General features: G+C 40.4%; 1 protein-coding gene across 1 annotated transcript; it reads left to right on the top strand.

Annotated features, from left to right (window-relative positions):
* The first annotated feature begins 402 nt into the window (after positions 1-402).
* Positions 403-10,261, top strand: SNRPB2 (small nuclear ribonucleoprotein polypeptide B2). Its single transcript, XM_022594150.3, has 7 exons — positions 403-505; positions 2,698-2,787; positions 3,161-3,333; positions 6,937-7,077; positions 7,863-7,913; positions 9,312-9,400; positions 9,881-10,261. The coding sequence occupies exons 2-7, from the start codon at positions 2,724-2,726 to the stop codon at positions 10,038-10,040; spliced, it is 678 nt and encodes a 225-aa protein (XP_022449858.1). The 5' UTR covers positions 403-505; positions 2,698-2,723; the 3' UTR covers positions 10,041-10,261.
* Positions 10,262-11,612: the final 1,351 nt, after the last annotated feature.

The following is an 11,612-nucleotide window of genomic DNA, read 5'->3' as shown; positions in this document are numbered from 1 at the left end:
TACGATAGGCCCGGCTAAGATGTGAGGCTGGGTAGGTTAGGTGTATTACATGCATTTGCTTCTTATAGTTTTCAACTTACAGATGGGTTTATCAGGACGTAAATCCATCATAAGTCTAGGAAGATCTATATAAGATTTGGAAAGATGGAAGGCACCTGTTGCATGGGACAGAACAGCGCAAACTCATGGTGAGGGAAATGACCACCGCCTTTCCCTATGCTCTTACTCCGCGGCCCCAGAATTCCAGTTTAACCCCACAGGATTCCCACAAGCCTCCTTCCCTTTTCTCAGCTACCCTTCGCACCTGTTCTCTCCGCCCGCCATGTGTGCACATGCGCGGAGCGATTCTTAACTCCTGCTTTGGAGACCGCGGGGCATCGATCCACTCCGGGCTCGGCTTCTTCACTTGTCGGCCCTCGATTGAGGCGCCTTGTAGCGTCACTTCCGGTGGCTCGGCTTCCGGCTTCCGGCTTGTGATTCGTACGGGACGCCGCGGACGCCTCCGGTGAGTTGGAGCGCTTTTTTCCTTTTTTTTGTTTTGTTTTGTTTTGCTTTGTTTTCGGTACGCGGGCCCCTCACTGTTGTGGCCTCTCCCGTTGCGGAGCACAGGCTCCGGACGGGCAGGTTCAGCGGCCATGGCTCACGGGCCCAGCTTGAAGTGCTCTATTCTTAATTTTCTCTCTTTTCCCGGCTGCGGGTTGCCACTCGGCCATACGCTGTCCTGCGGGAGCTGGGGGTGGGCAGGGCGCGGCGCGGGGGCCGGAACGTATTCGCGGAGGGTCGGCGAGGAAGTGAGGGAGGCATGGAAACTGACGCTTGGGTCTGGCTAGGCCCCTCGACTTAGGAACCTTGTCTCTGGCGGGACGGGTCGGAGCCGGGGATCGTGTGGCCGCTTCCTGGGGCTTCAGGCCGGGGCCGTGGGCGAATGTGCCTGGGTCTGGAGAGGCGGGAACCCTCGCGCATATGAAGTTATGGATAACTGGTGTTCTTTCTTTGGTGCGAGTCGTTTACAGCTTGCTCTGAGCCTTCAAGTGCTTGCCAGAGGCTCCCTTTTGGATCCGGGAGGCGACTCCCGGTACCCCAGCAGTCCAGGCCACCATCAAACCTCGCGTGAGATAAAGCGAGAACTTCTCCTCTGATCTTTCTGCCTTCAGTTTGATCCTTGTCACTTCCCTCTCGTCGTCGTTCGCGACCCCAGTCTCCCAGGTTTCAGTTTAGGGCGTCGCAAGCCTCTGAGAAGCGTTACCTTTCCCCTGTTACCCGTACAAGTACAGTCCTTGTCTGTGGGCTCTTTCCTTGTCAGTCATCCTATGCTGTGCACATACTGTGGGTGTAAATGTTCATGGAACGAAGAAATATGCGGGGCACCAAGGAAATAAAGCAAGGCCACAGTTTGCAACTAAAACAGTGGGGGAAAATGAAATAGTGTGGTGGGTGTGAAAGAAAAGTGCAAGAGACAGAAAACACGGGCTGAATTTTTAGGCCTCCTGTTTATCAGCTATGTAACTGGGCAAGGACTTGCATTAACCTGTAAAAGACATTTGTAACAGCTGTTCGAAGTGCTTACTTCTGCTTCCAGAGCTGCTAGAACTTTATTTCATTTAGCCTTTCTAGCTCTACTGGGTAGATTCTGTTACCATCCCCGTGTTACAGATTTGGACCTGGGAGATTAGAACTTGCTCTCAGTCAAGCAGCTAGTAAGAAGCATAGACAGATTTGAATTCAGATCCGGCTGGCTCTAGAATCTGAGCTCTTAACCATCAGGCGGTACCGCTCCAGTCTCTCAAGTCCATTAGAGGTGACTTTGGAGTGAGGGCTGTTGGTGATAAATTAAGTAATAGTATGAAAGGGCTTTGTAAGAGTACCCATGAAAGAGTTCTTGGCAAACTTCATTAATGTTCTTTTTTTTTTTAAATAAATGTACTTACTTATTTATTTTTGGCTGCGTTGCGTCTTATTTGCTGCACGCAGGCTTTCTCTAGTTGTGGCGAGTGGGGACTACTCTTTGTTGTGGTGAGTGGGCTTTTCATTGTGGTGGCTTCTCTTGTTGCGGAGCCCTGGCTCTTGGCACACGGGCTTCAGTAGCTGTGGCACGTGGGCTCAGTAGTTGTGGCTAGCGGTCTCTAGAGCACAGGCTCAGTAGTTGTGGCGCAAGGGTTTAGTTGCTCCGCGACATGTGGGATCTTCCCGGACCAGCGCTCAAACCCGTGTCCCCTGCATTGGCAGGCGGATTCTTAACCACTGCGCCACCAGGGAAGTCCATTAATGTTCTATCTTTATGATTTTTACTGGATATACATTTGCTAGTTTCTTTTTTCATTTTTCTTCAAATCTCAGTTTTTAAATTTTGTTAAAAAAGAAAAGTTATTAGGTAGATGGGAGAACAGTATCACTTGTCATAAGTGAAAGATAAGTATAAAAATAAATAAATGTATGGAATAAAAGAATGTTATTAAAATCTGACTAGATAATAGTGCCCCACCAAGTTTTCAGCCTGAGAACTGTTCTCCTTTTGTTTAAAAAAGAGGCCTAGGAAGTCCTTGAGAGATTTTAAAGACTACTGCCAAACTGATATTTTCTGACATTGGGGGTTGAAAGAATTGAAAAGTTAGTACCCTTGTGCTGTGTCCTTAATGCCATACTATCATATGAATGAATCCTCCCTGTTTAATAACGGAATATTTACTGTCTCTTTAGGCTATTTGAACAGTTTAACCCACAACATGGATATCAGACCAAATCACACAATTTATATCAACAATATGAATGACAAAATTAAAAAAGAAGGTAGGTGCTTTTTTTAAAAAAACTGAAGTGTGTTTGCTTACTACCACCTTAAAAATTATACAGCTTGAAAAATTCTCATTTAGTCATCTTTCTCAGTGCCTGAAATAATGTTTTATCCCTTATTGTGTAAGGATTTTAAGGCTTTTTAAAGATAAAAATAGGGGCTGAAAATGTGTTGAATCTGTTTTCACTCATAGTTAAATGGTTTCAAAAACTTAAAATTAGACCGCTAATGGGAATAGTATGATGTTTTTATTAAAATATGTAACTTTGTATAAATAAATGGGGGGGCACTCAGTGCCATGTCATTTTATGAAGAATTTTGTCGTAGTTTCATTCACAAATAACTGGTTTCCCCTCTAATTTTGTGCAGAGTTGAAGAGATCCCTGTATGCCCTGTTTTCTCAGTTTGGCCACGTCGTAGATATTGTGGCTCTAAAGACCATGAAGATGAGGGGGCAAGCTTTTGTTATATTTAAGGAACTGGGCTCATCCACAAATGCCTTGAGACAGTTACAAGGATTTCCATTTTATGGCAAACCGATGGTAAATCTTTCTTATTTTGGCATTAATCGCTGTTAATGGTATGATAGACGTATAAATATACCCTTGAAAATATGGCTATTGCTTTTTGCCTTCAGTTCAGAGTGGGTTTGGGTTTATTTTATTTATGTATTTATTTTTATAGAAACACAGTAGTAGAGCTTATAATTCACTTCTTGATTTATGATAGTTCAAATAGGCAAAAACAAAATACATTGAGATGTAGAATATTTTAAAAACAATGGCAGTACAGGCAATATTCTCATCTCAAAAGAACTGGGAATTAATAATTACTCAGACTATTGAAAAGAAACCTCTGTAAACTTGTAAAACAACACAAAAAATCGTGGGTCAAAGAGGGAATCCAGTCTGAAGTTTCAGAAAGTAGCATAATGAAATACTGCGTGTCAGAAGCTATGCAGTCAAAGTGCTGATCTGAGGACAGTTCGTAGATGTAAAGTCATAGGTTTTATTAATGAATAGCAATGAATGGAAATGAAATAGTCACACGTGGAAAGTTTTAAACTCAGGAGTGACATGAGATTTCACATTTAGCTGCTGGATGAAGATTGGATTGTGGGAAGGGCAGAATGGAAGTAGGGAACTCAGGAGGCATTGGTATTAAGTCAGAGATGGTAGAGGATTGGATCAGGGTGGAGACAGTGTATATAGCAAGGGGCTCTAGGTGTGTGAATAGGTACGTAGTACCTTGGGTGTGGATTTCAGTGCTTTTCTTCCGGAAATGGAATGTGATGGGAAGGGATGTTGGGGAAAGAGCCGAGGCCCAGAGTTTCAAGGACCCATGTTCTCATTCTAGTTCTGCCATTAACTGGCTCTGTGCTCATGTTCACTTTCACCTGTTAAAAAAAACAATAATAGTGAGCAAACTGGATATTCTTCGGTTTAATTCAGAAGCGAGCAAAAACTCTATAAAGGACCAGATAATAAATATTTTAGGCTTTGTGGGCTACATACGGTTTCTATTGCATATTCTTGTGTGTGTGTGTGTGTGTGTGTGGTTTTTTTTAACAATCCTTTAAAAATTGTGTTAAAAAAAAAAAAGAAAAGGAAAGAAAAAAAGTACTTAACTAATAAGCCATACAAAATCAGGCCATGGGCTGGATTTGGCCCATAATCTGTAGTGCAGACCTCTCATCTGATTTTTTTTTTTTTTTTTTAACAAATGAAGAATCAGGCACAGAAAGCTTCTGTTACTGTAACCAGTGGCATCATCAGGACTTGAAAGCTAATCTCCTGGACACCCAATATTGTGATTTTTTTTCCCCCCTAAACTAGGATTCAGCACCCTATCTGTAAAAGGGCCAGATAGTAAATATTTTAGACTTTATGAGCCAGATAATCTCTTTTGCAGCTACTTAACTTTGCCTTTAGGGCCAGAGAAGCAGCCACAGAAGGTGTGCAGATCGATGAGTGTGCTGTGTCTCAAGAAGACCTAACGTACAACACCAGGCAGTGTTGTCTGTGGTCAGTAGTCTGAGGACTTTGGTACCACGCTGTTTAATTCAGGACTGAGTGCTGTTTGTCCGTTACTGGAGCACATTTTCTTCCCGTCCTCCGTCCAGCTCTCCTTTTCCCATCATTTCCCACCTGACTGGGCACCATATATGTGGAAAGTCCTATTGCAGAAAACTGGGGGATAGTACCTGCATACCCCAATTTTCAGTAAATTGGCATTTCCTGAGACCAGTTTATCTTTCTCAGTAGTGTAAAGAACTAGCATAAGTGAGATCTCAGTTGGCAGTAGCATAGGACTGGGTTTTAGTTTAAATCTACAATTACATTAGTATGAAGGAACAGTTTCTTCTCATAGAGGGTGTTAGGGCTGTTTGCTAAGTTGGGATGACAAGTTTGCATGTGCCTGTGACTGAGATGCAGGAAGAAATCGTTTGCTGCGTTTGGCACTGGCTTCACCTTGCCAGCTAATTATTTAAAATCAGTGGAGAAAGCCCATTAGACTGATCTCATATTGAAGGTATTTTGGGACGTCTGTTCTCTGCCTTCAGGAAAGTAGTAGATACTGCCAAATCTCTCGCATCCTGGAAGAAAGAAAAGAATGTTCCTTGAGCTGTCTTGTTTATACTTACTTAGGTGGTTTCAGTTGCCAACACACCGGATCAGAAATGAACAAAATTTTCTATAACTTGGAACTCAGAACAAAATTATTCTCTGTGATTCAAGGGCATTTGGTTATTTAATTCCAAAAATACCTCAGTAAAGTAGAACCATCTTCCTAAGGACTTCTGTCATGAAACCTTTGGTATAAATGTAAATCTTGCACCTTCTCATCCCTGACCAGTATTTAGTCTAGACCAGGGTTTTCAACACTGGCACTTTTGCCGTTTTGAACTGAATACTTTTTTATTGTTGGGGCTGTATTGTTCATGGAAGAGTGTTTAGCAGCATCTCTGGCCTCTGCCCTCTTAGCATGACAACACACAGTGTCTCCAGTCAGCAGTGCCAGCTGTCTCCTCGTGGGCAGATTCACCTCTGGTTGAGAACTGCTGCTCTAGACCAGCCAGCTAAGAGCGAGGGCTGAGGTCAGAAATTTTCACAGGTCATAGGGACAAATACAGGATAACCCAAGATCTGTTCAGGTCAGGAAGAAGGGAGTTGGGCGGGAATCCCTGGGAGCAAGTCAGAGTTGGTCCCAAACTCTTTCTTTTGGTTAGATGATGACATGCAAGACTAGCAGAGTTGCTCACAGGGTACGTCCACTTGGAGCTGCCATGGTCCAGCAGCCAGAGGAAGCCTCAGGGACTGAGGTATCGTGGGAGGCCTGCCGCCCCCCCTCGGTTCCCCCGAACATTCAGCTATGCAGTAATGCTTTAGGCCAGGGCCATACTGCTCAAAGTGTGGGCCCCACCATCCCCTTTGTGCTTGTTAGAAGTGCAGAATCTCAGGCCTCACCAGACCCCCTGCATCAGGATCTGCACTCTTAACAAGCTCTCCAGGTAATTGGATGCACATTAAAGTTCATGAAATGCTGTCCTAGACCAGTGTCTCTCAGCGCTTGTTCAGTCGTGTGTGCTGTGCCTGCTGGCTGTGGCGTATTACTCATGCAAGTGACCTGGTTGCACTAGCTGTGATGCCATCTTTTTGTTTCCTTTCAAAGCTTTTTAAATTTAAGTGGATGCCACTGTTAGTCATTTCATTTAAAAATAATAGACCAGATTCAAGGGAAAGTCATTCTCAATCTTTGGTACTTTAACTTTGGAAGTAACAAATTCCATGCATATATGGACCCTCTGTGTGTCTCTGTAAGGGATAGACAGCTTTCCAATGCAGTTTTCTCTGTTCTTTTAAATGGAGAGGGGCAGTGGTGCAGATATTTCAGTCCTGTTTTTCTCATATGAAAATCTATGGTTTTTTCTTATAATAAACACAGTTGAATCTAACTTTGTCCCAGTTGTGAATCATGGGTCACAGCTTATTTTCATTTGGTGCTCAGTATATTTGATAGATTTCCTTAAGTATGTGTTTAAAATTAGCTCGTATTTGCATAATGAAATTTGAAATATTAATGACAAGTGTAGAAACAGCCTTCAGCATGACGAAAAGTAACTTGTTTTCAAATAATTAAAACAGCGAATCCAGTATGCAAAAACAGATTCTGATATAATATCTAAAATGCGTGGCACTTTTGCTGACAAAGAAAAGAAAAAAGAAAAGAAAAAAGCCAAAACTGTGGAACAAACTGCAACAACCATGAACAAAAAACCTGGTCAGGTAAGATGGGCAAAAGTTCATTTTTTTTTTTTTGGTATTAAAAATTTGATAGAGATGTCTGTCTTCCATTTGAAGGGTGATCTTTGAGGCATGCATGTGCACATGTGTGTGTTTAAAGGTAGATTTTTAAGAAGCTGGAATGGTTGAATTCTAAAATTCCAATATTTGTGTTTAAGCAACAGATTAAAATATAAACCTTTACATATGCAGATTTATATTGAACAGTTTTTTTTGAATTTGCATGACATTTAGCTCCATCATTCTCCAAAATTTGTTAATTTCTGTTGGCTTATTTTTCAAGTTCTGTGTATAAATAATACTGTAGATGTTATCTTTAATCATGAGTATGCCACTGAAAGCTGCTTTCTTTGAACAGTTCAGGAATTCAAAATCTATAAAGTACCAGATAAAGATGAAATTATCATCCAAAAAGTAGTTACTTTGGGATTGAAAGTGATTAGAAATCAGTTGTACTAAGTATAATGCTTGACTTTTTTCTAGTTGTTTTTAAAAAAAGAGAAAGATTGGTCCTTATATTTATATTTCTCCATAATTTGAAAGCTTAGAGGTTGAACTTTATGATATAGACCTTTCAGAAACATTTGACAAGTTAAATACATTAATGTTTGAGTTAGAGTTTTAAGATGTAAAATCTCAGTGAAAGTAAATAGATTTAAAAATCTGTTTGTTAATCTTATTTTTATGAAGTAATTTAAAATGTAAATACCTGCTGCTTTTTTAGAGGGGTTGGAAATGTTAACTCTTTCTCTATTTCTTTGGGTTAGGGAACCCCAAATTCAGCTAATACCCAAGGAAATGCAGCACCAAATCCTCAGGTAATATTTTTTTCCATGTGATACTTACTTTAAAATAAAATTACAAGACAATAACAATAATTACAACAACGTGCATGTCTCCAAAAACAAAATGATTCCATGTATAAGCCACAATAATGTGGAAACTCACTCATCAAAACGTTTTAATTTTCTTTAAGAGGGAGAAAACAAAACCTGACTTTATTCCTTGCTTCCCATGGTGAGTCAATGACAGAATCAAAACAGTAGATTCTAAGCTCTATGCGGTCAAGGAGCAAAATGGTTGTTTACCGCACAGTACATGGCCCAGAGCTTTCCAGGCTTGTGGCTTGGTATCCATTCCCATTAGCTGAAGCACTAACCCATGTTTTCTCATAGAGCAAAGTTGTTTTACAGTTAGTTGCCTTTGCTCCTATTTCCTCAGCACATACATATTTAAGTCTCCTGATATAGACTTATCAGGAAACTCTTTACCAAAGAGTTTTAGAAACTCTTTACCTAAGCTTCCCAATAAAGGCCTCAAAAAGAAAGCCTGAGTTATGTACTAGTGGTTTCCCGATTAATCCCTTGGGTGCTGGGGTCTGACAGGATCCTTACATCCAGGGAATTCCTTGCACCACTGAGGTTTTCCTCCTCTGATTTTAAGTTATTTGCATTTTCTTGCATTGTCTACTCTTTTGAAGTCTTTCAACAATTATAGTCCAGTTCACAAATGCCGGCACTTAATTCTCTAAGCCCTAAGTTGTTCTTTACATTTCATCTTTTTTCTTCCACGAAATTAGCCTGAAGACAGAGGCTCTTACATATAAAGACCTTTCCCTATAGTTCCCCATAACAGTGTCTGTATCCACTTACTTGTATGTAACTAGATGCCATGTATATCTCATTTTCTCAGAAGAAAAAAACATTAAAAATTGCCAAGCAGTGGTTCTAAGTGGAAATCTTTCTATTTCCAGATTTTCTCACACACTGGGAGGTAGTAAGCGATAGCGCAGAGGACTGAATATCTGAGGGTTAAGCAGCTGAGGGTGGGTGACACCAATGCCTTCTCTGGTTTGTTAGGATCGGTTGTATAATCCAGACGACAGAATCCTCCCGTTCCAGCTGACCTCCAGATGCTTAAAACTTAAACATTGTTTTAAATACCGTTAATTAAATACTTAAAAACTGTTAATAAGATTTATAATCTTCCAGATATTTATTAAGTGACTTGAATGTCTACCTTGTTTGGTTACTGTTAGGTTTTTGCTTATTTCTCTGGTGTCACTGTTTCTCAGCTTTAGTGTTTGATGTAGTAAGATTTCACAAGCCTTAAACGGTGGAATGTAGTTTTCTGAAGTTTAGATTTTAATGTAAGAGCCAAATGGTTTACTGTACTTTTTATATTTACAAACTAACTTTGCCTTTTCTTTTTAATAGGTCCCCGATTACCCTCCAAACTATATTTTATTCCTTAATAATTTACCAGAAGAGACTAATGAGATGATGTTATCCATGCTGTTTAATCAGTAAGTGTTTTCATAAACAAGTCTGTGTTCTGAGAGTCTCCTGACAGGACAGATAGCACTTCCCTGGGTTGAATCCGTTTGTATATCACACAGTAATTCCTTACAGCTTCATTGAGTTGCTCCAGGATTAATCATGAATTGAAGCCAGTCTGCAGATTTAGCAAATAAAAAGCTAAATTACCTGTAATGTTTGAATTGTTAATTCTAGTTGATGAATAAAACAGAAAACAAAGCTTTGATGAAATGACAAAAACAGAATTAGCTTACGTGATTGCTGCAGTTCTTTTCATGGTATTAATTATAATTTAGGCTCTTTCATCCCACTCAGGATTCTTGCTGGGATGTGATACTTTTCCTGGACTCATATCAGGAAGTTGCTTACCAAATTTAAACACAGACATTTACGTATTTGATGTCATCTCTGTATTTACATGTATATAAATTGTTTACGTATGTAAAAATTGTTTTAATTCTTTATAGGTTCCCTGGTTTCAAGGAAGTACGTTTGGTACCTGGGAGGCATGACATTGCTTTTGTTGAATTTGAAAATGATGGACAGGCTGGAGCTGCCAGGGATGCTTTACAGGGATTTAAGATCACACCATCCCATGCCATGAAGATCACCTATGCCAAGAAATAAGATTTGGGATAGCTGCCTTTAAAGGACTTGGTGTTATGTATAGTTTTCGTTTTGATAACATTTGGTCAGGCCACTTTAATAGTTGGGGGTAGGGGAAAGTGTATGTGAAATTTTTGTAAAGGATTTAAAACATTACCTAGTCTTTGTTTAGCCTTAGTGAACTATGAACTGTGAAGGCCTTAATTTTGTACAATAAACTTTTATTTGTATTCTGTACATAATATTTCATTTATTGGCCCACTGTACTATCATCAAATGCTCATGCTAGTCTAGAACACATCTTAAGGTATATAAAACTGTAATAGGATGCTTTCCTTGTGTGTGTTTTTTTGTTTTTTTTTTTTTTAAATTCATTCAGTAGCCAGGACTTCCTCTGACCACAGCCAGGAAATGTTCTCTCTGATTTTTTTTAAATTAATTTATTTATTTACTTATTTATTTTGGGCTGTGTTGGGTCTTCATTTCTGTGCGAGGGCTTTCTCTAGTTGCGGCAAGTGGGGGCCACTCTTCATCGCAGTACATGGGCCTCTCACTATCGCGGCCTCTTTTGTTGTGGAGCACAGGCTCCAGATGTGCAGGCTCAGTAGTTGTGGCTCACGGGCTTAGTTGCTCCGCGGCATGTGGGATCCTCCCAGACCAGGGCTCGAACCCATGTCCCCGGCATTAGCAGGCAGATTCTCAACCGCTGCGCCACCAGGGAAGCCCCCTCTTGTGTTATTTTGGAGTAGCTAATGGTAGATGCTTTTCTAGTGTTACTTTGGAGTAGCGAATGGTAGAGAAACATTGAACCACTTTAATAAAAGTAAAGGAGAATTAGATCAAGCACTTGATTATATTTTCTGTAATGTTTTCTGTGTATGAACTGCCATCCTGGAATTCATTTTTTCGTTTGTTTTTGTTTGTGGGATTTTTCTTTGTTTTGGGCGTACCACATGGAGATCTTAGTTCTCTGACCAGGGATCAAACCCAGACCCCCTGCAGTGGAAGTGCCGAGTCCTAACCACTAGACCGCCAGGGAATTCCCTGTTTAGTTTATTTAATGATTCTTTTACTAATGATAAAAATGATATCCTGGATATGAGAAGAAGGTGGGACCTGGGCAGGATCTAAAATCATCTTCATATTCAAATAAATGAGCATAGTATTTGCTGGTAGTAGACATTTCACAAATCTTTTCATTCAGTTTTTAATTGAATAAAGGCCATTTAGGAGTAACCGTACTTACTGTTTTCTGGGAAAACAGATGGAAAGGGAATATTGTCTTTAGACTTCACATTTTATGCTCTTACCCTCTTGAGGCAGGATCGTTCCTAAGGAATACCTGCTCAGTTATTAACCTCGTTATTGAACGACCTCCAAAGGAAAGATTTTTAGTCTGTAATCTTTTTGAAGGCTAGTAGGCTGACTTGCAAAGGTTGCCAATCCTAATCTTGCTGTCTCTTTGTGCTTCTTGAACACTGATGCTCAGATATTTCCAAAGCTCATTTTCTGTAGTGTTTGATTTCTACCTAAGGCTATTGATTCAAGTCCCCTGCTAGCAAAACCACAGGTGTCTATAGAAGTGGACGATTT

Source organism: Delphinapterus leucas, chromosome 15 (genome assembly GCF_059928025.1).
Source record: "Delphinapterus leucas isolate spDelLeu-1000000601 "Yukka" chromosome 15, BTC_Dleu_Yukka2, whole genome shotgun sequence".
Classification (NCBI taxonomy): Eukaryota; Metazoa; Chordata; class Mammalia; order Artiodactyla; family Monodontidae; genus Delphinapterus; species Delphinapterus leucas.
Note: the sequence above shows the minus strand (reverse complement) of the source record. Positions and strands in the feature narration are given on the sequence as shown.

Excerpts from the sequence above, each read along its gene's own strand:
- SNRPB2 (XM_022594150.3), top strand. The coding sequence starts at position 2,724 with ATGGATATCAGACCAAATCACACAATTTATATCAACAATATGAATGAC. Across the intron at positions 3,334-6,936 it reads CATTTTATGGCAAACCGATG|CGAATCCAGTATGCAAAAAC; the intron begins GTAAATCTTTCT and ends TAATTAAAACAG. Across the intron at positions 7,914-9,311 it reads ATGCAGCACCAAATCCTCAG|GTCCCCGATTACCCTCCAAA; the intron begins GTAATATTTTTT and ends TCTTTTTAATAG.